Source organism: Aegilops tauschii, chromosome 7, assembly GCF_002575655.3.
Source record: "Aegilops tauschii subsp. strangulata cultivar AL8/78 chromosome 7, Aet v6.0, whole genome shotgun sequence".
Classification (NCBI taxonomy): domain Eukaryota; kingdom Viridiplantae; phylum Streptophyta; class Magnoliopsida; order Poales; family Poaceae; genus Aegilops; species Aegilops tauschii.
The window spans coordinates 578,778,670-578,801,011 of NC_053041.3; the positions used below are offsets into that span (position 1 = coordinate 578,778,670).

At 47.3% G+C, this 22,342-nt stretch overlaps 1 protein-coding gene and 1 long non-coding RNA gene across 2 annotated transcripts; both read right to left on the reverse strand.

The window, feature by feature from the left end:
• Positions 1-89: 89 nt before the first annotated feature.
• Positions 90-2,137, reverse strand: LOC120969106 (secreted RxLR effector protein 161-like). The gene is made up of 2 exons (XM_040396184.2): positions 1,487-2,137; positions 90-146 (listed from the first exon to the last, which is right to left on the reverse strand). The coding sequence occupies exons 1-2, from the start codon at positions 2,135-2,137 to the stop codon at positions 90-92; spliced, it is 708 nt and encodes a 235-aa protein (XP_040252118.1).
• Positions 2,138-8,001: 5,864 nt separating this feature from the next.
• On the reverse strand, positions 8,002-10,167 carry LOC109774894 (uncharacterized). Its single transcript, XR_006666467.2, has 2 exons — positions 9,643-10,167; positions 8,002-8,278 (listed from the first exon to the last, which is right to left on the reverse strand). It is a non-coding gene; the product is annotated as an uncharacterized lncRNA (long non-coding RNA).
• Positions 10,168-22,342: the final 12,175 nt, after the last annotated feature.

A 22,342-nucleotide genomic window follows, 5' to 3' on the forward strand; every position in this document is an offset into this window, starting at 1 on the left:
ACCACTACTATGGATTGATTAACTAAGACCGACCACAATTAGATGGTTGGTTAATGTAGCTCTCCCACTAAACCATACGGCGGTCATCTTCAATGGAGGTCGCAGTACCCGGCCGGCGAGGGCAAGTAAACATTGGGGGTGAGATACTGAGAGCACCGAACCAAACTGTTCACACGTGTTCGTTTGGGGCGTTGCACTTCAAATGTTATCCTTGATGCTGTGGAACAGGTTCACGGTCCGACGGTATTATTGGGAAGGCCCAGAGATTAAAAGAATTGATCTAGGTGTCAAGATCCGTTAATAATGGAGTCCATAGTTTGGCCAAATTTGATAGAGAGAGTGAATAATACTAATCAGCGTGCTGAGTCTGAGTGACAAAGATTGTAATTATTATTTGTTATTAAATTAATATATAGGGAGTTCTAGAAATCAGCTAGATAAGACATATTTTGGTCATATTCATGTGACATCATATGCTTATTGTTTTAGACCATTTTGATCAGGCAGGCCACACGTAGAATTGTGCTTCTAGATTTTGTCAACTGAGGTTGTTGTATGCTAGCACCGTATATGAATCAAACCGGTTGGTTAAATATTAATATTAAATCTTGGGTCCTGATAACTGCCACACGTGTGGCAGGGGAGGAGGTTGCCCGCACGTCCGGTCTGGAGGGGCAACGACCAAACGATTTTCACGTGTGGCAGGGGAGGAGGCTGCCCGCACGTTCGGTCTGGAGGGGCAACGACCGAACGATTTTCACGTGTGGCAGGGGAGGAGGCTGCCCGCACGTCCAGTCTGGAGTTGCAACTGTTCCGCAACTCCGCCGGCGAGTCCGGTCCGAGGTTGCGGAGCGAGGGCGCGCGTCGTAGACGAAGTAGTCGAAGTAGTCGAAACACGCGAAAGTAAATGACAAAGAGAGATGGAGGAGACCAGCTTTATTAATCAATGATCAGAGATTACAATGATAGCTCCTCGTTGCTTTATATATGGACCAGGGGTCAAGGGATAAGTACCCACTTAACAGAAAAGAGGGGAAACGGGAGGGGCCAGCCCGTGCGCTTTGCACGCGGCCGCCGCCACCCCTCCGGGTGGCCCGGTTTCCCAACACTCCCCCTTGGGTAATTATCCGTATATCCATGCCTCAAAACTCCGAAAAACCCAGTGGGAAAAAATGTGGAGAAAGAGCACACAGTATACGTTGTTGTATTGCACGAATTGCCTCGTCAAAAACCTCGTGTGAGAAACATCAGGAAAACTCACTCAAGGGAAAAAGAGTACAATCCACTCAACCATCAAGTTGAGTAATCGATCATCAGGATTGAGATTTTAGCGACGAGTTTGTGAAGTTTCTCCCCCTGAACCTTGCATCTCTCTAAGTCTCATCATACCGATTCCACGCACACACCTCTCTAAGGTTGATGCCGGTAATGATTTAGTGAACATATCAGCAAGATTGTCACAGGACTTAGTATGCAAAACTCTCACCTCGTTCAACTGTTGCAGCTCATGTGCATAGAAGAACTTGGGACTAATATGCTTTGTGAGGTTACTCTTCACATAACCCATCTGGACTTGTGCAACACAAGCAGCATTATCTTCATAGATAATGGTAGGGGTTTGTACGGTGTTCAGCCCACATGTCTGCTGAATGTGGCCGATCATCCGCCGAAGCGATACACACTCTTTTGACGCTTCGAATAGTGCCATGATTTCCGAGTGGTTCGTGGAAGTCGACACAAGTGTTTGCTTGGACGATTTCCAGGAAAACGCAGTTCCACCACAAAGAAAAACATATCCAGTCTGCGATTTGCAATCATGCGGGTCCGACAGGTACCCAGCATCGGCATAGCCTATAATAGATAGGTCTTGATTCCTCTTATAAAATAGACCAAGATCTTTGGTCCCTTGCAGGTAACGGAAGACGTCCTTGACACCTTTCCAATGTCTTTTGGTAGGTTCAGAACTGTACCGAGCAAGCAAACTGACGGCGAACGCAATGTCTGGCCGTGTACAATTTGCGAGGTACATGAGTGCTCCAAATGCACTCGGGTAAGGAACCTCTGGTCCCAGAGTATCCTCCCCCTCTTCCTTTGGCCTAAACGGGTCCTTGTCTGGCTGTAAAGATCTTCCGACCATCGGGGTCTTAGAAGGATATGCCTTATCAAATCCAAATCTTTCCAACACCTTCTGGGTGTAGGCCGACTGGTGCACTAGAATCCCATCAGGGGAATGTTCAAGTTGCAGACCTAGACAGAACTTGGTTTTACCCAAATCCTTCATCTCGAATTCCGACATCAGGTAGGAACTCGCTTCCTCAATATCCTCAGGTGTACCGATTATGTTTAAATCGTCCACGTACACCGAGATTATACAGAATCCATCTTGGGATCGCCGTATAAAAACACATGGGCAATCTTTATTGCTCGTGTAGCCCTTCTGCGATTGTACCACATTCTACCAGACTGTCTGAGTCCGTACAGTGCCTTTTGAAGTTGAACACTGTATAGACCCCTATTTGCTCTATCATGGTTCGGAACAGGGATACCTTCTGGAACCTTCATGTATATGTTTGAATCCAAGTTACCATATAGGTAAGCAGTGACAACATCCATTAGTTTCATTTTCAAGCCCATGTTTACTGCCATCGAGATCAAGTATCTAAAGGTAACTCCATCCATGACTGGGGAATAAGTCTCCTCAAAATCGACACCTGGTCGTTGAGTGAACCCTTGAGCAACGAGCCTTGCTTTGTACCGTACTACCTTATTATTTTCATCTCTCTTTCGAACAAAAACCCACCTATGGCCAACAGGGCGAATGTGGAGAGGAGTTCGACAAACTGGTCCGAACACCTTCCTTTTGTTGAGAGATAATAATTCGGCAGTAATTGCCTTCTGCCAATCTTTCCAATCCGACCTTTTCTTGCAATCAGTGAGCGTGTTAGGCTCAGGGTCAAGATCTATGATTGAGGCAATTTTCGTAGCAAAGTTGATGTCGACAATCACCGTTGCTCGGTTCAGGGACTCCCCCGTATAAATATAATTTATGGCCATTTTGTCATGGAGCGCATCTGGCGCAAACACTTGCTCTACCAAATTTCCCATTATGGGAGCAAGGTCCTTTAGATTTCCCGCGCCGATGTGTGCGCTCACATCTCCGCTGGGTGTTTCCCCTATGGGAAAGTTTAAGTCCGGAATTTCGTGCACTGAATTTTCCGTACTTGTGCCAGGTCTCGACTGGCTCCCCGTTTCAATTTGGGGTACTTTGGCGACAGGCTGTGATAAATCTCTCTTATCCTTTTTCGTCGGGCGTCCCCGAGTACTTGGGATTTGAGAAGCCGGATTTCTCGTCCTTTTAGGCCTTTGGACAGGAGCGGGCATACCATCATTTTTCTTCGGTATTTCAACCCTTTCCGGTGCATTGCGCGCGTGCACATGCGATTTTGTCACAGTCTTTAAGTCACTAAAGTGGTCGGGCAGTTGATTTGCTAAAGACTGCAAATCTATTATCTTTTGGACTTCTCTCTCAGTCTCAGCAGTGCGCGGGTCATGAGCGTGGATCCCCGTGGCTTGCCACGTGATTTCTCGACTTTTAGCATCAAGGGGTTGATTCTCTCCCCCTAAAGTCGGGAAAAGATCCTCGTCAAAAATGCAATCAGCAAAACGAGCCGTGTGACAGTCACCTGTCATGGGGTCCAGATACCTGATTATGGACACAGTCTCATAACCAACGTATATCCCCGACTTACGGAGCGGGCCCATCGCCGATCGCTGAGGGGGTGGTATTGGTACATATACCTGGCAACCGAACCTACGAAGGTGGGAAATTTTCGGTGCCGACCCTTGCACAAGTTGAACAGGAGAGTGGATGTTGTAGGCCGACGGTCGAAAGTTGATGAGATTAGCCGCGTGTAACACCGCGTGGCCCCAACATGTAGTTGGTAAATTACAACCCTGAAGGAGCAGTCGAGCAATGAATTTAATTCTTTTAATCAATGCCTCGGCAAGTCCATTTTGTGTATGAACATGTGGTACCGAGTGCTCAACTTTGATTCCCATTGCCATGCAATAATCATCGAACGCCTTTGAAGTAAATTCTCCGGCGTTGTCCATTCGAATAGACTTTATACGATAATCCGGGAAATTATTCCTCATTTGTATGATCTGTGAGATCAATTTTGCAAAAGCATGGTTCCTTGTTGACAGCAGGCAAACACTGGACCATTTAGAGGAAGCATCAATGAGCACCATGAAGTACCGAAACGGCCCCGTGAGGGGCTGAATTGGACCGCATATGTCCCCTTGGATACGTTCCAAGAACGCGGGGATTTCATCCCTCACCTTGAGGGGCGATGGCCTAATGACTAATTTCCCCTTAGCGCATGCGGAGCACACGAAATCATCAGGACTCGGGAAGTTCTTCACGTTAACATTATGGCAATGCGAGTTGTTAATTATATTTCTCATCATCCTAAGTCCGGGGTGGCCTAACCTATCGTGCCAGAGGCAGAAGAGTTCAGAGCTTCTAAAGACGGTCTTGAGGGTAGTGTACACGGGCGGTGCTACTATCTTAGTGTAGTATAGCCCTGTGTCAAACGAAGGAAGCCTTTCGATAACATGTTTACCACCTGCATCCCGCTTTGTGATGAGTAGGCACTCCTTGCCGTTTTCATCATCGGTCTCAGCATGGAAACCATTAGCGCGGATGTCTCTAAAGCTCAAAAGAGTACGAGTCGACTCCGGGTACAACAACGCATCATTAATGATCAAAGTTGTTCCCATGGGGAGTATAATGGTGGCTCGTCCGGAGCCAACTATGTGAGAACCGCAGCCGGCGATTGTCATAATACTTCCCGGAGATTTTTTAATGGACTCAAAGTACTTAGTTTCTCGTAAAATGGTATGAGTGGTGGCGCTATCGGCAAGGCACGTTTCCTCCATTCGGGCGCCACACGCGTTCTAAAATATGACATCTAATTAATGTAATGAGGAAGAAAATACATTAAAAATAAATGCACACATCTCAGAACATAACATGCTATCATGTATAAATAATGGAATAAATGAATAAATGTCATCCAATGGCCAAAGTAAAGAATAAGTTTATGCTCTCATAGAGCTTACAACCAAATCGAATTTATTCAATTTTATTGTATCAAAGCACGGAATCATGAGAACCAAAAGAGGTATGCTAAGTGGACTCGGTGAAGAAGCCATTCACTTTCGCCGCAATCTCCATACTAGTGAGCTGATCCTCCTCAGAAATCATCTTGGAGGCAGCATCAATGTCTAGTGGCGGCGCCGCCGAGGCGGCCATGTGGTCAACCTCCATGGCGACTTGGGCGTCGGTAGAGACCGCCAAAGCTGCCGCGATGGGCACCACGGGGGTCGCCTCTATGGGCGCAGCAGGGGGAGTAGCAATCATCACGGGTGCCGCCATGGGCGCCGGTGGAGCTCCCTCCTGAACCAAGGCGAGGTGCGTCTCACGCGCCTTCCGAGCCTTATATGCATCAACGACCTCATGTGGTGCGCGGCACTGGCGGGAGAAATGCTCCACCGAGCCACAACGGAAGCAGTCCTGAGGCCTTTGCCCTCCCTTGCCCGGCTTGTTCTGCTTAGCCGGGGCGGGGGGTGAGGGCCCTTCTTCTTGCCCTTCCGGCCCCTCTTCTTCTGTTGAGGCTTGCGGACTTTGAGAGCGTTCACCTCCTGGCGAGAACTCCCCCCAAGTGGTTGCGCGACAAAGTTCTTTTTGAGAACCTCGTCTTGCGCCTCCGCCACCTGGAGGACGTCAATCAACTCTGAATACCTCGTGTAGTTCCCCTGGCGGTAGTTCCGTGAGGACTGGACCGCGTCGGGGTGGAAAGTGGATAGGGTTTTCTCAATCTTCTGGGAGTCGGTAATCTCAGTACCACACAACCGAAGAGTCGTACAAATCCGGTGCAGAGCCGAATTGTACTCCCCAACCGTCTTGAAGTCCGCAAACCTCAGACGGATCCACTCTGCCTCTGCACGTGGCTTCACAGTGTACTTCAGCCGCTCAAACCGCTGCTTAAGAGCGGTCCAAAGGCCAGAAGCACTGCGCTCAGCCATATACTCATCTTTCAGAGTAGGTGACAGGTGATGACGGAGAAAGTGCAGAGCCTGCGCATTCTCAGTTTCGAAATTGGGATCAGTGACGGCTAGCTGGGCCCCCTTACCGATCGCCCTCAGGAGGGTTTTGCCCTGGAGAAAGATCTCGCAGTCCGAGGACCATGACAGGTAGTTCAGCCCTGTCTGGGCCAGCTCAGGAAACTCCTTGTGGACAATTCCGGCCATCTGCGATTTATGCAAAAATCATGAGATTACAGCAGGTAATCTTTTGCACAAAGCGATGTTGATAAACTTATTCAATAAAATGACGTTCCAATATTTAAAACATGCTATTATATGACTTACTAAATGATTAAGAGTGCTAAACAATTAATCTACAATAGTAAAATCATACAATAATATCATGTTACATAAAATAGCATGTTAAGCGCATCTAGTATGTGAAAACTAGCCCAAAAAATGAATTCCCGAGGCATTTTAAAGCCCAAATACGCGTTTTCAGCGAAAAACAGACAGTTCCAGGGGTTCTACGCGAAATATTGCTGCAGGAATAAAACTCGCGCAAAAGCTGAAAACTACAGGGGCTAAACCGCAATTTCTTCCACGCTACAGCCGGCGCCCCTCTTTTTTTATAGAGGGATCCCACGGCCGCGGCCCATCCGGCCCAGCAGCCAGCGGGTCGGCCCAGGCGCCGCGCTCGGCTCCTGCCCGCAGCGACGCTAGGGTTTCCCTAGCGCCCAGGGTGCGGCGGCGGCCTGGGGCCGGCCAGCTCGCGCGGCGGGGGCTGGTGGCCAAGCAGGCCAGCGGGGCGACGGCCTGGGGCCGGCCAGCTCGCGCGGCGGGGGCTGGTGGCCAAGCAGGCCAGCGGGGCGGCGGCCAAGCAGGCCAGTGGAGCGGCGCGGCCAGGGGCTCGGCGCGGTGCGGCCAGAGGCAGGGCACGGCGCGGCCAGCTCGCGCGGCGGGGGCTGGTGGCCAAGCAGGCCAGCGGGGCGGCGGCCAAGCAGGCCAGTGGAGTGGCGCGCCCACGGCGGCGGCGCGGCCAGAGGCTCGGCGCGGTGCGGCCAGAGGCAGGGCACGGCGCGGCCAGCTCGAGCCCCGGCGACGGCAGCCGGCCGTGCACGGGCTCGGCCGGGGCGACGACCGGCGCGACTGCGGCGGCCACGCCACGCGACGGCGACGACCGCGACTACAGCGGCCACGGCCACACAGCGCGGCGTCGGCAGCGACGCGCGGGTGGGGGCCATCGAGGCGGGCTGCGCGCCAGCAGGGCGCGGCGGCGTCGAGCCGGCCACCGAGACGGCGGCGGCGGCGTCAGCAGGACGCGGCGCGGCGTGCGTGACCAGCGGGGTCGTGGTCGGCAGAGGGCTACGGCGCGTGGCCAGCAGGGCCAAGGTGACGCCGTTGATGGCTGGGTACGGCGTCATCTGGACGCCGGCCTCGGGATGCGGATCTTCGTCGTGTTCGTCCGAAACTCCGACGGCGCATGGCACATCTGGTGCTTTTGCGGCGGTACCGCGACCATCTGGGTCGCGATCTGTACCGACTCCCTATAGTGCAGTCAACAAGTCCCTCATAGTCCAAGAACATCGACATTGGTCGGCGACGTGTTCGTCCGCTCGGTTCTTGGGAGGAAAATTTACACCATAAGTAGATCAAATCCGAATAATAATCTAATCGCAAAAACGGAATCGTAGTAACGAGAGGAATCTATTTTTGCAAAAAGTGGGGATCGGATCTTATACCTCCGCAGGATCGACGAAACTCTGCGTGATGCAGGCTTGACGGAGAGTTGATGGAGCGAAGCGTGCTGATAACGTGTTCCGCAACTCCGCCGGCGAGTCCGGTCCGAGGTTGCGGAGCGAAGGCGCGCGTCGTAGACGAAGTAGTCGAAGTAGTCGAAACACGCGAAAGTAAATGACACAGAGAGATGGAGGAGACCAGCTTTATGAATCAATGATCAAAGATTACAATGATAGCTCCTCGTTGCTTTATATATGGACCAGGGTCAAGGGATAAGTACCCACTTAACAGAAAAGAGGAGAAACGGGAGGGGCCAGCCCGTGCGCTTTGCACGCGGCCGCCCCCACCCCTCTCCAGGTGACCCGGTTTCCCAACAGCAACTACCGAACGATTTTCGTTCCGTACGATCTTCCCAGCGCTCGAACAGCCTCCAGATCGCCCCGTTTCCCTGTCAAACCAAAAAAGAGCCCAGTAACCAAAAAAAGCCCAGTTTTCGCTATGATATGAAAAATAAAATAACAGCCCCTATAAAAAGCAGAAAAATGCCATTGGTGAAAAAGATTTTTTTATGACCCAGAAGAAAACAAGACATGGAAACTCCCATCATACAAACAAAGATTATATTGCCATGGCAAATTCATAAGTTAAAAATGCCATGGTATTTTTCATGGCAAAAAAAGAGTAAAATTTGCCATGGAAAAAACTGTAGTAAATTTTGCCATGGCAAAAATGGATTAAAATTTGCCATGGCAAAAATAGAGTAATTTTGCCATGGGAATAAAGTAAAAATTTCCATGGCTACATAAGTATATTTGCCATGCTATATATTTAAAAAATTCATGTTCTAGAAAAATGTAAAAAATTTCATCGTATTAAAATTAAAATTGCCATGCCCTATATAATAAATTTGCCATGTCAAAAAAATTAGTAAAAAATGACATGTCAAAAAAAGTAAAAAGTTCCCATTCCAAAGAAAATGTAGAAAAATCCCACTTTTGGTTTGTGAAATTAAATATTTTTGCCATGCCCCGTGAACAACAATTGCCGTGCCCGTTAAGTTTGACATGGCAAGATTTGAATGTTTTTGAACATAATAAGTTGCCATGTTTTTGAACATCTACAACTTTGCCATGTTTTTTTGAACATACTAAGTTGCCATGTTTTTTGAACATCTACAACTTTGACATGTTTTCGAACATGGCAAAAGTTGCCATGGCAAGTTTACCATGTCGTTGAACAAATTAAGTTGCCATGTTTTTGGAATATGTTCAACTTTCGAACATGGCAAAAGTTGCCATGGGAAGTTTGCCGTGTTGTTGAAGATACTAAGTTGCCATGTTTTTGGAATATCTATAAATTTGCGATGTTTTCGAACATGGATAAGTTGCCATTGGCAAGTTTGCCATGTTTTTAGATAAAGAATGTGCCATGGCAAATCACATGAAAAAGTCATATGTGGCAAAATTCCATTGTTTACGAACAAGGACAGAGATAAAACTTGCAATGGCTAATGCATATACAAAATTGCCATGGAATTTTTTTGTCAAATTTTCCATGAAAAGATAGAAAAGATCACAAGTCTGAAACCACAAAAAGTTCACAGATCTGAAACCTGGTGCTCTCTCGTTCATCACCCTACAAGCAGATTCTAACTAGTTTCGGTGCTATACGAAATTAATCAAAGGCACCAGATGAATCACATAGTGCAATAATCTAGCAACATCCTACAGAAATAGTAAACCCACATGAGGATTTCAGTAGCAACAGCAGAGATCCATCGGTCGGTGCACACAAGGAGGGAGGGAGTGTTACCCTGAAGATGGATGGGAGGGTCGTGGTCCATGGCGGCGCGCTCGCATCAGTGTGGGACGTGCCTGTCCACGTCGCGCTGAGCGCCGCCAACGGCCACCGCATCTCGGCCCTGTGGCCGGGCGCCGCTCGAGCTAGGCCGTGACGGCCTCGTCCGCACCAGCACGGGACGCGCCCGTTCGTGTCGCTCCGGGCACCGCCAAGCAGCCGCCGCATCTCGGAGCGGCTCCTCCGAGCTCCTTTCCCACCTTGCCTTCCTCGACGCGGCTCCTCCGTCGAGCTCGCCGGTGCTGGGCGCGGTCGAGGATGAGGCTCTCCTCTACGGGCGCGGTCGAGGATGTCCCCTCGACCCCGACCTCCTGGTCGTCATTGCGTTTATCGAGGACCTCCGCCTGCTCGTCCCCTCGGCGGCCATGGGGAGCCACGCCAACCCAACATCCCCTCGCCGTCGCCCTCGCTTTGGTCGCCGTCCAATAGCTCACCATGAGGGATGGGGGTGGGCTCTGTGCGGCCGATGGGGAGGCAACTGAGCTGCGTTCAGTCGTGCGGCACGTTAGTCCTTCCTGCCACACGCTCAGTTGATGACGTGGCTGGGACACGCTTCAAGATCTGTGCTTTTTTCATCTGATGGCTCTGGACGCGTTTGGACGGTGTTGTGAACGCCCACACGTGTGGGCGTTAATGTTTTCGTAAATCTTTAGCTTAGCCATTTGATTTTCATGCCCGTATCTGTCACCTCCCTTGATGGACATATGGCCTAATGGACCACCCATGTCTCCCCCTCCCTCATCTTATCTCTTCCTCAGCCTCACATTTTTCTCCCGTATGCAATCAACCTCATCTAGTTGAGTGAGTGGAGGCAAGGTGGAGCAGCAATCTCCCGCAAAAAAAAGGGTGGAGCAGCAATCAACAACGTCCACCTCGGCCAACATCAGCGTCGGCGTCCGTAATAGTAGTAGATAGGTACATCACCGCCATGGACGTTGTGCTGTTGCTCGAGCCCAACCAAGCTCGAGATGCTGCAACATCCCTCACTTCCGGACAACTACATCGCGCTGGACCATCACTTGATTCCGCCGCCGCCCCGCGTTGGTGGTGCCCTGCGAGCCACCGTGGCCCATGGAGGCATTGCTCAGCTCCCCCTCAAATTTTAACATGCCATAATGTTGCAGATGGCTGGGGTTAAGAGAGGAGGGGTCTAGTGGCGGTGGTAGTAGTGATTGTGGCGGTTGATGGCGGCATATTTCTAAAACAATGATGACGATGACATGTATCTAGGGTAGGGTCATAGGCCTGGCCGCGACGCCCTACCCAAGGATACTACCCTAGAGTCAAGGACATTCAATGTGCAACAAAAGATACCGACTAAAACATCTTGGAGCACGATCCACTCGACCAGCTATCCCACTCGGATACCCCAATTCCACTCGACAAGGATATAATCACTCGACCATATGAAGAAACACTCGGAGTAGAGAAGATCTAAAGACACCTCAAGATATCAACGGCCAGGCGTTCACTCTGTAGTCATTAAGATCATTAATACCTGGCGTTATCAGTAACGCCCCTGTCTTAACCCACATTGAACCCTATGTAACGGGGGATGACTGGGGTCCTGGCGCACTCTATATAAGCCAGCCCCTCCTCTGTGACAAGGGTTCGCACCCCCTGTAACTCTCACGCATAATCCAGTCGACTAGCCTCCGGGCACCGAGACGTAGGGCTATTACTTCCTCCGAGAAGGGCCTGAACTCGTAAACCTTGCGTGCACAACCTCACTGTAGCTAGGACCTTGCCTCCTCCTACGTACCCCCTATTCTTACTGTCAGACTTAGTACCACGACAGTTGGCGCCCACCGTGGGGCGGGCGTCTTAGCGACTTCCGGCGAGGTTGCAATTTTCCCGATCTCCGTCAACATGGTTTCCAGCGGTGGTTTGGCCGTGGGCCGCGAGATCTGTCTCGGCGCGCTCGTCTTCGTCACCAACGGCTCCGCCTGGCTTCAAGAAGCCCCCTCGACGTCGAGGTCCTTCCGATCCGAGGGGCAGCGCATTTTCGCGTGAGTGCCTGCGGTGTCCTTCTGCGGCAGCCGTCAACCCAGTATCGGTCGGCTCCCGTGTCCCTCCCCCCGGTTGTACGCCGTCGCAAGCGATCCGGTTGCTCGTAGCTTCAGCGGTGGGTGAAGCATGCGGTGGACCGCCAGTCGGTCACCCCTCAAGTTGCGGCTATTGAGTCGGACGAATCTCTCTACGGACCATTCGATCTGTCGACTGGTTCCGCGGATACTCTTTTCGAGTGCGGGAGCTCCGACCCTACAGCAGAAGTTCTCATGGTCGACTCACCGCGCAGCCCACCTGGGTTCCGTCGCGGTGGCGGCGGCGATGGTGGCGGCGGTCCATCGCACGGCCACGACGAATATCATCCCCAAGCCCTCACTTTCGAGCAGATGGAAGAGCTGTATCGTCGCAACGTGGAGGCGCTCCATACCCCTATCATTTGGGAGACCTTTGAGGCTCGGGCTTTAGAGGCAGCGCACCTGGCTACTTTGGCTGAGCGCGCGCGCGTCTGGAGAACCTCCAACATTCACTCGCCGAACGCGCCCGTCGGCAGATCCCCGAATCCAGTCGACGGCAACGACAATTGTTTCCACCTGAACCCTAGGTATATCGCACTCCGATCCAGAATCTTGCAGCTGCAGCCCGTATAGCAGAGTCAATTCAGCCATCTCATTCAGAGGCTGGGAGAGGTTTGCTACAGATCCGAGCGCTACTCCGAGCAGCTGGCGAGCAAAACTCAGCCGTTTCTCAGTCGTGCAACAGAATCCACAGCAGGTCTGTGATTACAGACACAGTTCAGTCGGCACATAGTCCTGGGTCTCCTCTGCGGTGAAGATCATGATCGCCGTCGAGATCAGCACCTGGGTAGAGGCCACGGAGAGTATGATCGTTAATATGCCCGAGACAACCACCGTCGAGTGCCTTCGCCCCCTCGGAGGGGCGGGTCGTACGCGCCCCGGCGGTATGACGACAGGCGCCCGTATGGTGACGAACGAAGAGCTCCAGTCGACCCAAGGGAACCTGGGTTCAACGCAAGATCACTCCTCGTGCAAGGTTTGGTCGACAGGAACCGAGCATACAGAGAAGGGCTGGATAGAGACTGTCCCAATGGAAGCAGAGTGCATGTTTCTGGCCCCGAGTGTTTCAGTAGGGCCATCCGAGCCGCTGAGATCCCTCACAACTTCAGGTTGGCGACAGGTGTAAGTAAATTCACCGGGGAGTCGAAGCCCGACACTTGGCTAGAGGATTACCGGGTGGCAGTGCACATTGGTGGTGGCAACGATGAGGTGGCCATGAAGCACCTCCCTCTAATGCTTGAGGGCTCTTCCAGAGCTTGGTTGAATCAGTTGGCCCTGGGAGTATTTTCAGTTGGGAAGAGTTAGCCCGAGTGTTTACCAAAACATTCGAGGGCACCTGTAAGCGACCAGCTGGGCTGACTGAATTGCAGCACTATGTACAGAAACAGAACGAGACTTTGAGAGACTTCATCCAGAGATGGACTACTCTCCATCACACTTTGGAAAATGTGTCAGAGCACCAGGTAGTTTGTGCCTTCAAAGAGGGCGTTCGATACAGAGAGCTTAACCTGAAATTTGGTCGGTCAGGAGACATGTCCCTGGCTCGAATGATGGAAATAGCCACTCGGTATGCTAACGGCGAAGAGGAAGACCGACTCCGCAGTGGTAAGAATAAACCAGTTGCCCAGGACACTGATACGTCTCCGTCGTATCTATAATTTTTGATTGTTCCATGCCAATATTATACAACTTTCATACACTTTTGGCAACTTTTTATACTATTTTTGGGACTAACATATTGATCCAGTGCCCAGTGCCAGTTCCTGTTTGTTGCATGTTTTTTGTTTTGCAGAAAATCCATATCAAACGGAGTCCAAACGGGATAAAAACTAACGGAGATTTTTTTTGGAATATATGTGATTTTTGGGAAGAAGAATCAACGCGATACCCGAGGGGCCCACGAGGCAGGGGCGCACCCCAGGGGGGCAGGCGTGCCCCTGACCCTCGTGGACACCCCGTAAGGCGGTTGGAGCCCTTCTTTCGCTGCAAGAAATCCAATATCAGGATAAAAATCGTGTCCAAATTTCAGCCCAATCGGAGTTACGGATCTCCGGTTATATAAGAAACGGTGAAAGGGCAGAATTAGGGAGCGCAGAAACAGAGAGAGACAGAGAGACAGATCCAATCTCGGAGGGGCTCTCGCCCCTCCCACGCCATGGCGACCAAGGACCAGAGGGGAAACCCTTCTCCCATCTAAAGAGAAGGTCAAGGAAGAAGAAGAAGAAGAAGAAGAAGAAGGGGGGCTCTCTCCCCCTCGCTTCCGGTGGCACCAGAGTGCCGCCGGATCCATCATCGTCACCCCAATATACACCAGCAACTTCACCGCCGTCATCACCAACTCTTCCCCCCCTCTATGCAGCGGTGTAACCCCTCTTTTACCCGATGTAATTCTACTTAAACATGGTGCTCAACGCTATATATTATTTCCCAATGATGTATGGCTATCCTATGATGTTTGAGTAGATCCGTTTTGTCCTATGGGTTAATTGATGATCGTGATTGGTTTAAGTTGCATGTTTTATTATTGGTGCTGTCCTATGGTGCTCTCCGTGTCACGCAAGCGTGAGGGATCCCCGCTGTAGGGTTTGCAATATGTTCATGGTTTGCTTATTGTCTGCGTTGCGTGAGTGACTGAAACACAAACACGAATAAGTGGGTCATGGTGTATGGGAATAAAGAGGACTTGATACTTTAATGCTATGGTTGGGTTTTACCTTAATGATCTTTAGTAGTTGCGGATGCTTGCTAGAGTTCCAATCATAAGTGCATATGATCCAAGAAGAGAAAGTATGTTAGCTTATGCCTCTCCCTCAAATAAAATTGCAATAGTGATTACCGGTCTAGTTATCGATTGCCTAGGGACAAATAACTTTCTCGTGACAAAAAGCTCTCTACTAAAACTAACTTAGTTGTGTCTTTATCTAAAAAACCCCTAGTTTTATTTACGCGCTCTTTTTTATCTTGCAAACTTATCCAAAAACACCTACAAAGTACTTCTAGTTTCATACTTGTTCTAGGTAAAGCGAACGTTAAGCGTGCATAGAGTTGTATCGGTGGTCGATAGAACTTGAGGGAATATTTGTTCTACCTTTAGCTCCTCGTTGGGTTCGACACTCTTACTTATCCAAAGAGGCTACAATTGATCCCCTATACTTGTGGGTTGTCAAGACCTTTTTCTGGCGCCGTTGCCGGGGAGTTATAGCGTGGGGTGAATATTCTTGTGTGTGCTTGTTTGCTTTATCACTAAGTAGTTTTTATTTGCTGTTCCAAGTTGTTCTCCATCTTTAGTTATGGACATGGAACACAAAATACCAAAAAAATTAGGTGTACTTGCTACTCATGGAGATGGGGAACCTCCTAAAACCCTCGATGCTCATTATGTGAAAGATATTATGTACTACTTTGATAATCCTGAGAAAACCCCATTTAATTATGTTATGGGAGACACGTTGGATCAACGTGGATACTTTAGGGATTATCGCTTGACTCAAAAAGGGAAACTTTTATGGGATCAAATTTATATGTTGCATTGGTATGCTCGGCAACTATGCTTGAGATATGATTATACTTCTTGCTCTAGGATGAAGGCTCCACACCTTCCCTTTCCATGTGAATTTAATGATAATGAAACCTTAGCTTCTTATGCTAATGGTATATATGATTACTATGATGTGGAACAAATAGAAGAGTTCGTTGCTTTTATGGCTGCTTATGAAATTGAATCTTTGTTTAAAGAGTTTAAAGATTTTGATGATTCAATTTATAGGCCTGAAAATTTTGCTATACTTAAATATTGCTATGAGAATTATGAATTCAATTCTGATATCGATGATTTTATTGAGAGAGTCTCCGCTGTCCAAGAAGAGACTAATATTTTGCAGGAGTCTATGGAAGAAGAAATTAATGACATTGTGAGCTCATTGGATGAAAAAGATGAGGAGGAGAGCGAAGAACAAAAGGAGGAAGAGCGGATTGATCACCCGTGCCCACCTTCTAATGAGAGTAACTCTTCAACTCATACATTGTTTAATTTCCCTTCGTGCTTACCGAAGGATGAATGCTATGATGATTGTTATGATCCCGTTGATTCTTTTGAAATATCCCTTTTTTATGATGCTTGCTATGCTTGTGGCCAAGATGCCAATATGAATTATGCTTATGGAGATGAACTTGCTATAGTTCCTTATGTTAAACATGAAGTTATTGCTATTGCACCCATGCATGATAGTCCTATTATCTTTTTGAATTCTCCCGACTACACTATATCGGAGAAGTTTGCCCTTATTAAGGATTATATTGATGGGTTGCGTTTTACTATTACACATGATGATTTTGATAGATATAATATGCATGTTATTGCTGCTCCTACTTGCAATTATTATGAGAGAGGAACTATATCTCCACCTCTCTATGTTTCCCACACGATAAAATGGCAAGAAACTGCTTATGCTATGTATTGGTCTTTACTTGATGTGCATGAATTGTTCTTGTATGACATGCCGATGCATAGGAAGAGAGTTAGACTTCGTCATTACATGATATATGTTACTTTGTGCTCACTACTAAATTACAAATCATTGTTAATTAAAATTGGCTTTGATATACCTTGGGATCCGGGTGGATTCACTACTTGAGAACTATATGCCTAGCTTAATGGCTTTAAAGAAAGCGCTGCCAGGGAGACAACCCAGAAGTTTTAGAGAGTCATTTATTTCTGTTGAGTGCTTTTATATAGTTTAAAAACAAAAAAATAAATAAAGAGGGGAACCCAAAACTTTTCAAAAAGGAAAGTGAAAGTGAGAGAGACAAGCATTGTTGAAGTGGGGGAGCTCCTCGAACTTTGTTCATGCTCACGGAAACTTTGTGAATCTTGATTATTCAACAAAAATAATTATCTCCTTGTACAATTCATTGTATTATAAAAATAATGTGCCAAGGTTTTCCTTTAGGATGTTTACATTGCTTGTTGGTTTGTGCGGTGCAGAACAGAAACTTTGGCTGTAGTGCACGATTTTAATTTTTTTACTGGAACGTTAAACGGTTCTGAAACTTTTTGCACTGTCTTTATATACAAATTTTTTATTTTTCCTAATTTTTGCAGAATTTTTGGAGTAACAGAAGTATGGTGAATGTTCAGATTACTACAGACTGTCCTGTTTAAGACAGATTTTGTTTTTGATGCATAGTTTGCTTGTTTTGATGAAACTATCGATTCCTATCAGTGGATTAAGCCATGTAAAAGTTATATTAAAGTAGCTATAATGCAAAAACAAAATATGAATTGGTTTGCAACAGTACTTAAAGTAGTGATTTGCTTTATTATACTAACGGATCTTACCGAGTTTTCTGTTGAGTTTTGTGTGGATGAAGTGTTCGAAGATCGAGGAGGTCTCGATGTGAGGAGAAGAAGGAGAGGCAAGAGCTCAAGCTTGGGGATGACCAAGGCACCCCAAGTAAATATTCAAGGAGACTCAAGCGTCTAAGCTTGGGGATGCCCCGGAAGGCATCCCATCTTTCTTCAACAAGTATCGGTATGTTTTTGGATTCGTTTCGTTCATGCGATATGCGTAAATCTTGGAGCGTCTTTTGCATTTAGTTTTCACTTTTATTTTATGCACCATGCTGGTATGAGATAGTCCATGGTTTATTTATAGAATGCTCATTGCACTTCACTTATATATTTTGAGTATGGCTTTACAGAATGCTTCATGTGCTTCACTTATATCTTTTGAAGTTTGGATTGCATGTTTCTCTTCACATAGAAAACCGCCATTTGTAGAATGCTCTTTTGCTTCACTTATATTTGTTAGAGCGTGGGCATATCTTTTGTAGAAAGAATTAAACTCTCTTGCTTCACTTATATCTATTTAGAGAGATGACAGGAACTGGTCATTCACATGGTTAGTCATAAAATCCTACATAAAACTTGTAGATCACTGAATATGATATGTTTGATTCCTTGCAATAGTTTTGCGATATAAAGATGGTGATATTAGAGTCATGCTAGTGGGTAGTTGTGGATTGTAGAAATACTTGTGTTGAAGTTTGTGATTCCCGTAGCATGCACGTATGGTGAACCGTTATGTGATGAAGTCGGAGCATGATTTATTTATTGATTGTCTTCCTTATGAGTGGCGGTCGGGGACGAGCGATGGTCTTTTCCTACCAATCTATCCCCCTAGGAGCATGCACGTAGTACTTTGTTTCGATAGCTAATAGACTTTTGCAATAAGTATGTGAGTTCTTTATGACTAATATTGAGTCCATGGATTATACGCACTCTCACCCTTCCATCATTGCCTAGCCTCTTCGGTACCGTGCATTGCCCTTTCTCACCTCGAGAGTTGGTGCAAACTTCGCCGGTGCATCCAAACCCCATGATATGATACGCTCTGTCACACATAAGCCTCCTTATATCTTCCTCAAAACAGCCACCATACCCACCTATCATGGCATTTCCATAGCCATTCCGAGATATATTGCCATGCAACTTCCATCATCATCATATACATGACTTAAGCATTCATTGTCATATTGCTTTGCATGATCGTAAGATAGCTAGCATGATATTTTCATGGCTTGTCCGTTTTTTTTCATATCTTTGCTACGCTAGATCATTGCACATCCTGGTACACCACCGGAGGCATTCATATAGAGTCATATCTTTGTTCTAGTATTGAGTTGTAAGTAAATAAAAGTGTGATGATCATCATTATTAGAACATTGTCCCAGGTGAGGTTATCAAAATAAAAGAGGCCAAAAAAGCCCAAATAAAGAAAAAAGAGGCCAAAGAAGCCCACCAAAAAAATAATAAACAAAAAAAAGAGAGAAAAGAGAGAAGGGGCAATGTTACTATCCTTTTACCACACTTGTGCTTCAGAGTAGCACCATGTTCTTCATATAGAGAGTCTCTTGAGTTATCACTTTCATATACTAGTGAGAATTTTCATTATAGAACTTGGCTTGTATATTCCGATGATGGGCTTCCTGAAATGCCCGAGGTCTTCATGAGCAAGCAAGTTGGATGCACACCCAGTTAGTTTTCAGTTTGAGCTTTCATACACTTATAGCTCTTAGTGCATCCGTTGCATGGCAATCCCTACTCCTCGCATTGACATCAATTGATGGGCATCTCCATAGCCCATTGATTACCCGCGTTGATGTGAGACTTTCTCCTTTTTGTCTTCTCCGCACAACCTCCACCATCATATTCTATTCCACCCATAGTGCTATGTCCATGGCTCACGCTCATGTATTGCGTGAAAGTTGAAAAGGTTTGAGAACGTCAAAAGTATGAAACAATTGCTTGGCTTATCATCGGGGTTGTGCATGATTTGAATATTTTGTGTGGTGAAGATGGAGTATAGCCAGACCATATGATTTTGTAGGGATAACTTTCTTTGGCCATGTTATTTTGAAAAGACATGATTGCTTTATTAGTATGCTTGAAGTATTATTGTCTTAATGTCAAATGATAGACTATTGCTTTGAATCACTCGTGTCTTAATATTCATACCATGATTAGATTACATGATCAGGATTATGCTAGGTAGCATTCCACATCAAAAATTATCTTTTTATCATTTACCTACTCGAGGACGAGCAGGAATTAAGCTTGGGGATGCTGATACGTCTCCGTCATATCTATAATTTTTGATTGTTCCATGCCAATATTATACAACTTTCATACACTTTTGACAACTTTTTATACTATTTTTGGGACTAACATATTGATCCAGTGCCCAGTGCCAGTTCCTATTTGCTGCATGTTTTTAGTTTAGTAGAAAATCCATATCAAACAGAGTCCAAACGGGATAAAAACTGACGGAGATTTTTTTTTGGAATATATGTGATTTTTGGGAAGAAGAATCAACGCGATAGGATGCCCGAGAGGGCCACGAGGCAGGGGGGCGCACCCAAGGGGGGCAGGCGCGCCCCTGACCCTCATGGACACCCCGTAAGGCGGTTGGAGCCCTTCTTTCGCCGCAAGAAAGCCAATATCCGGATAAAAATCGTGTCCAAATTTCAGCCCAATCGGAGTTACGGCTCTCTGGTTATATAAGAAACGGTGAAAGGGCAGAATCAGGGAGCACAGAAACAGAGAGAGACAGAGAGACAGATCCAATCTCGGAGGGGCTCTTGCCCCTCCCACGCCATGGAGACCAAGGACCAGAGGGGAAACCCTTCTCCCATCTAGGGAGAAGGTCAAGGAAGAAGAAGAAGAAGGGGGGCTCTCTCCCCCTCGCTTCCGGTGGCACCGGAGTGCCGCCGAGGCCATCATCGTCACCGCAATCTACACCAACAACTTCACGCCGTCATCACCAACTCTTCCCCCCTCTATGCAGCGGTGTAACCCCTCTTTTACCCATTGTAATCTCTACTTAAACATGGTGCTCAATGCTATATATTATTTACCAATGATGTATGGCTATCCTATGATGTTTGAGTAGATCCGTTTTGTCCTATGGGTTAATTGATGATCGTGATTGGTTTGAGTTGCATGTTTTATTATTGGTGTTGTCCTATGGTGCTCTCCGTGTTACGCAAGCGTGAGGGATCCCCGCTGTAGGGTTTGCAATATGTTCATGGTTTGCTTATTGTCTGCATTGCGTGAGTGACTGAAACACAAACACGAATAAGTGGGTCATGGTGTATGGGAATAAAGAGGACTTGATACTTTAATGCTATGGTTGGGTTTTACCTTAATGATCTTTAGTAGTTGCGGATGCTTGCTAGAGTTCCAATCATAAGTGCATATGATCCAAGAAGAGAAAGTATGTTAGCTTATGCCTCTCCCTCAAATAAAATTGCAATAGTGATTACCGGACTAGTTATCGATTGCCTAGGGACAAATAACTTTCTCGTGACAAAAAGCTCTCTACTAAAAGTAACTTAGTTGTGTCTTTATCTAAACAGCCCCTAGTTTTATTTACGCGCTCTTTATTATCTTGCAAACTTATCCAAAAACACCTACAAAGTACTTCTAGTTTCATACTTGTTCTAGGTAAAGCGAACGTTAAGCGTGCGTAGAGTTGTATCGGTGGTCGATAGAACTTGAGGGAATATTTGTTCTACCTTTAGCTCCTCGTTGGGTTCGACACTCTTACTTATCCAAAGAGGCTACAATTGATCCCCTATACTTGTGGGTTATCAGACACCGGGGGAGGAAATTCCAGTCGGAAGCAAAAGCTTAAAGCTGAAGCTGCAGGTCTTGCTGAAGCCGCAGTTTTGAATCAAGGGAAGTTCAAGGGAAAGCCTAAAGGGCCATGGATCCCCAAAAAAGTGAAACATCAAGCGGGAAACGATGTTCTTGATTTACCATGCCACATACACACCAAAAAAAGATGAAGAGGGTAACTTGATTCTGCCCAAGCATACTACTCGACAGTGTCGACTCCTGATTCAGAGTTTCCGAGAGGGTCAGCCCAGTGAGAAAGAGAAAGAATCTGATAAGGAAGAGGACAAAGAGGAAGATGACGGTTACCCTACTGTAAATGCTAGTTTGGTGATTTTTGCTGACATCAAGAGCAAAAGTCGGCTGAAAGTTATCAATAGAGAAGTGAACATGGTTGCTCCGGCAACTACGACATATTCGAAGTGGTCAAAAGCTCCCATAACATTCGACCAGTCCGATCACCTAGCATACGTTGCCACCCCCGGGTGGCAAGCGTTGATGGTCGACCCAGTCATTGGGGGCACCCGACTGACCAAAGTTCTGATGGATGGTGGCAGTTGTTTGAACATTTTGTACACTGAGACCCTCATAGGGATGGGCATGCCGATGTCCAAGCTCAATGGGAGCAACATGCGATTCCACGGAGTCATCCTAGGAAAGAAAGCGGATTCACTCGGTCAGATCACTCTTGATGTGGTTTTTGGCGATTCGAAGAATTACCGCAAGGAAAAGTTAACATTTGAGGTGGCGGATTTTCATAGTGTTTACCATGCTATTCTGGGCAGGCCTGCATATGCTCGTTTTATGGCTCAACCATGTTACGTTTACCCCAAGTTGAAGATGCCTGGTCCCAGAGGCGTGATCACGGTCACAGGGAATCGACAAAGAGCAGAAGAGTGCCTCCAGAAGGGCTCAAAGATTGCCGATGAGCAGATGGTTGCAGTTGAGTGGGAAGAATATCAGAAGAATGCAGATCCGAGTGACTTGTTGCAAGCTAAGAAGCCTGCTTCAGAGTATGTGTTTCAGTCGGCCGGAGAGACAAAATCTGTTCATATTCACCCGACTGATCCCAATGTTGCTCCGACTCACATCTCAATAACACTCGACAGCAAATAGGAAGAAGCGCTCATCCAGTTCCTCCGTGAGAACTGGGACATCTTCGCATGGAAACCATCTGACATGCTGGGTGTACCCAGGGGACTGGCTGAGCACTGTTTGCGCATCGACCCAAAAGCAAAACCCGTTAAAGAGCATCTCTGTCGGTCCGCCGTGGAGAAGAGGAAGGCAATTGGCGAGGAGGTAGCTTGGCTTCTGGCAGCTGAGTTTATCCGTGAGATATACCACTCTGAGTGGCTCGCCAATGTTGTCATGGTCCCCAAGAAAGATAATTCACTTC

Coding starts and splice junctions, on each gene's coding strand:
- LOC120969106 (XM_040396184.2), bottom strand. CDS start 2,137: ATGGTCGGAAGATCTTTACAGCCAGACAAGGACCCGTTTAGGCCAAAG. Junction 147..1,486: donor AGCTGCAACAGTTGAACGAG/GTGAGAGTTTTG, acceptor CGGTGCTCTCAG/TATCTCACCCCCAATGTTTA.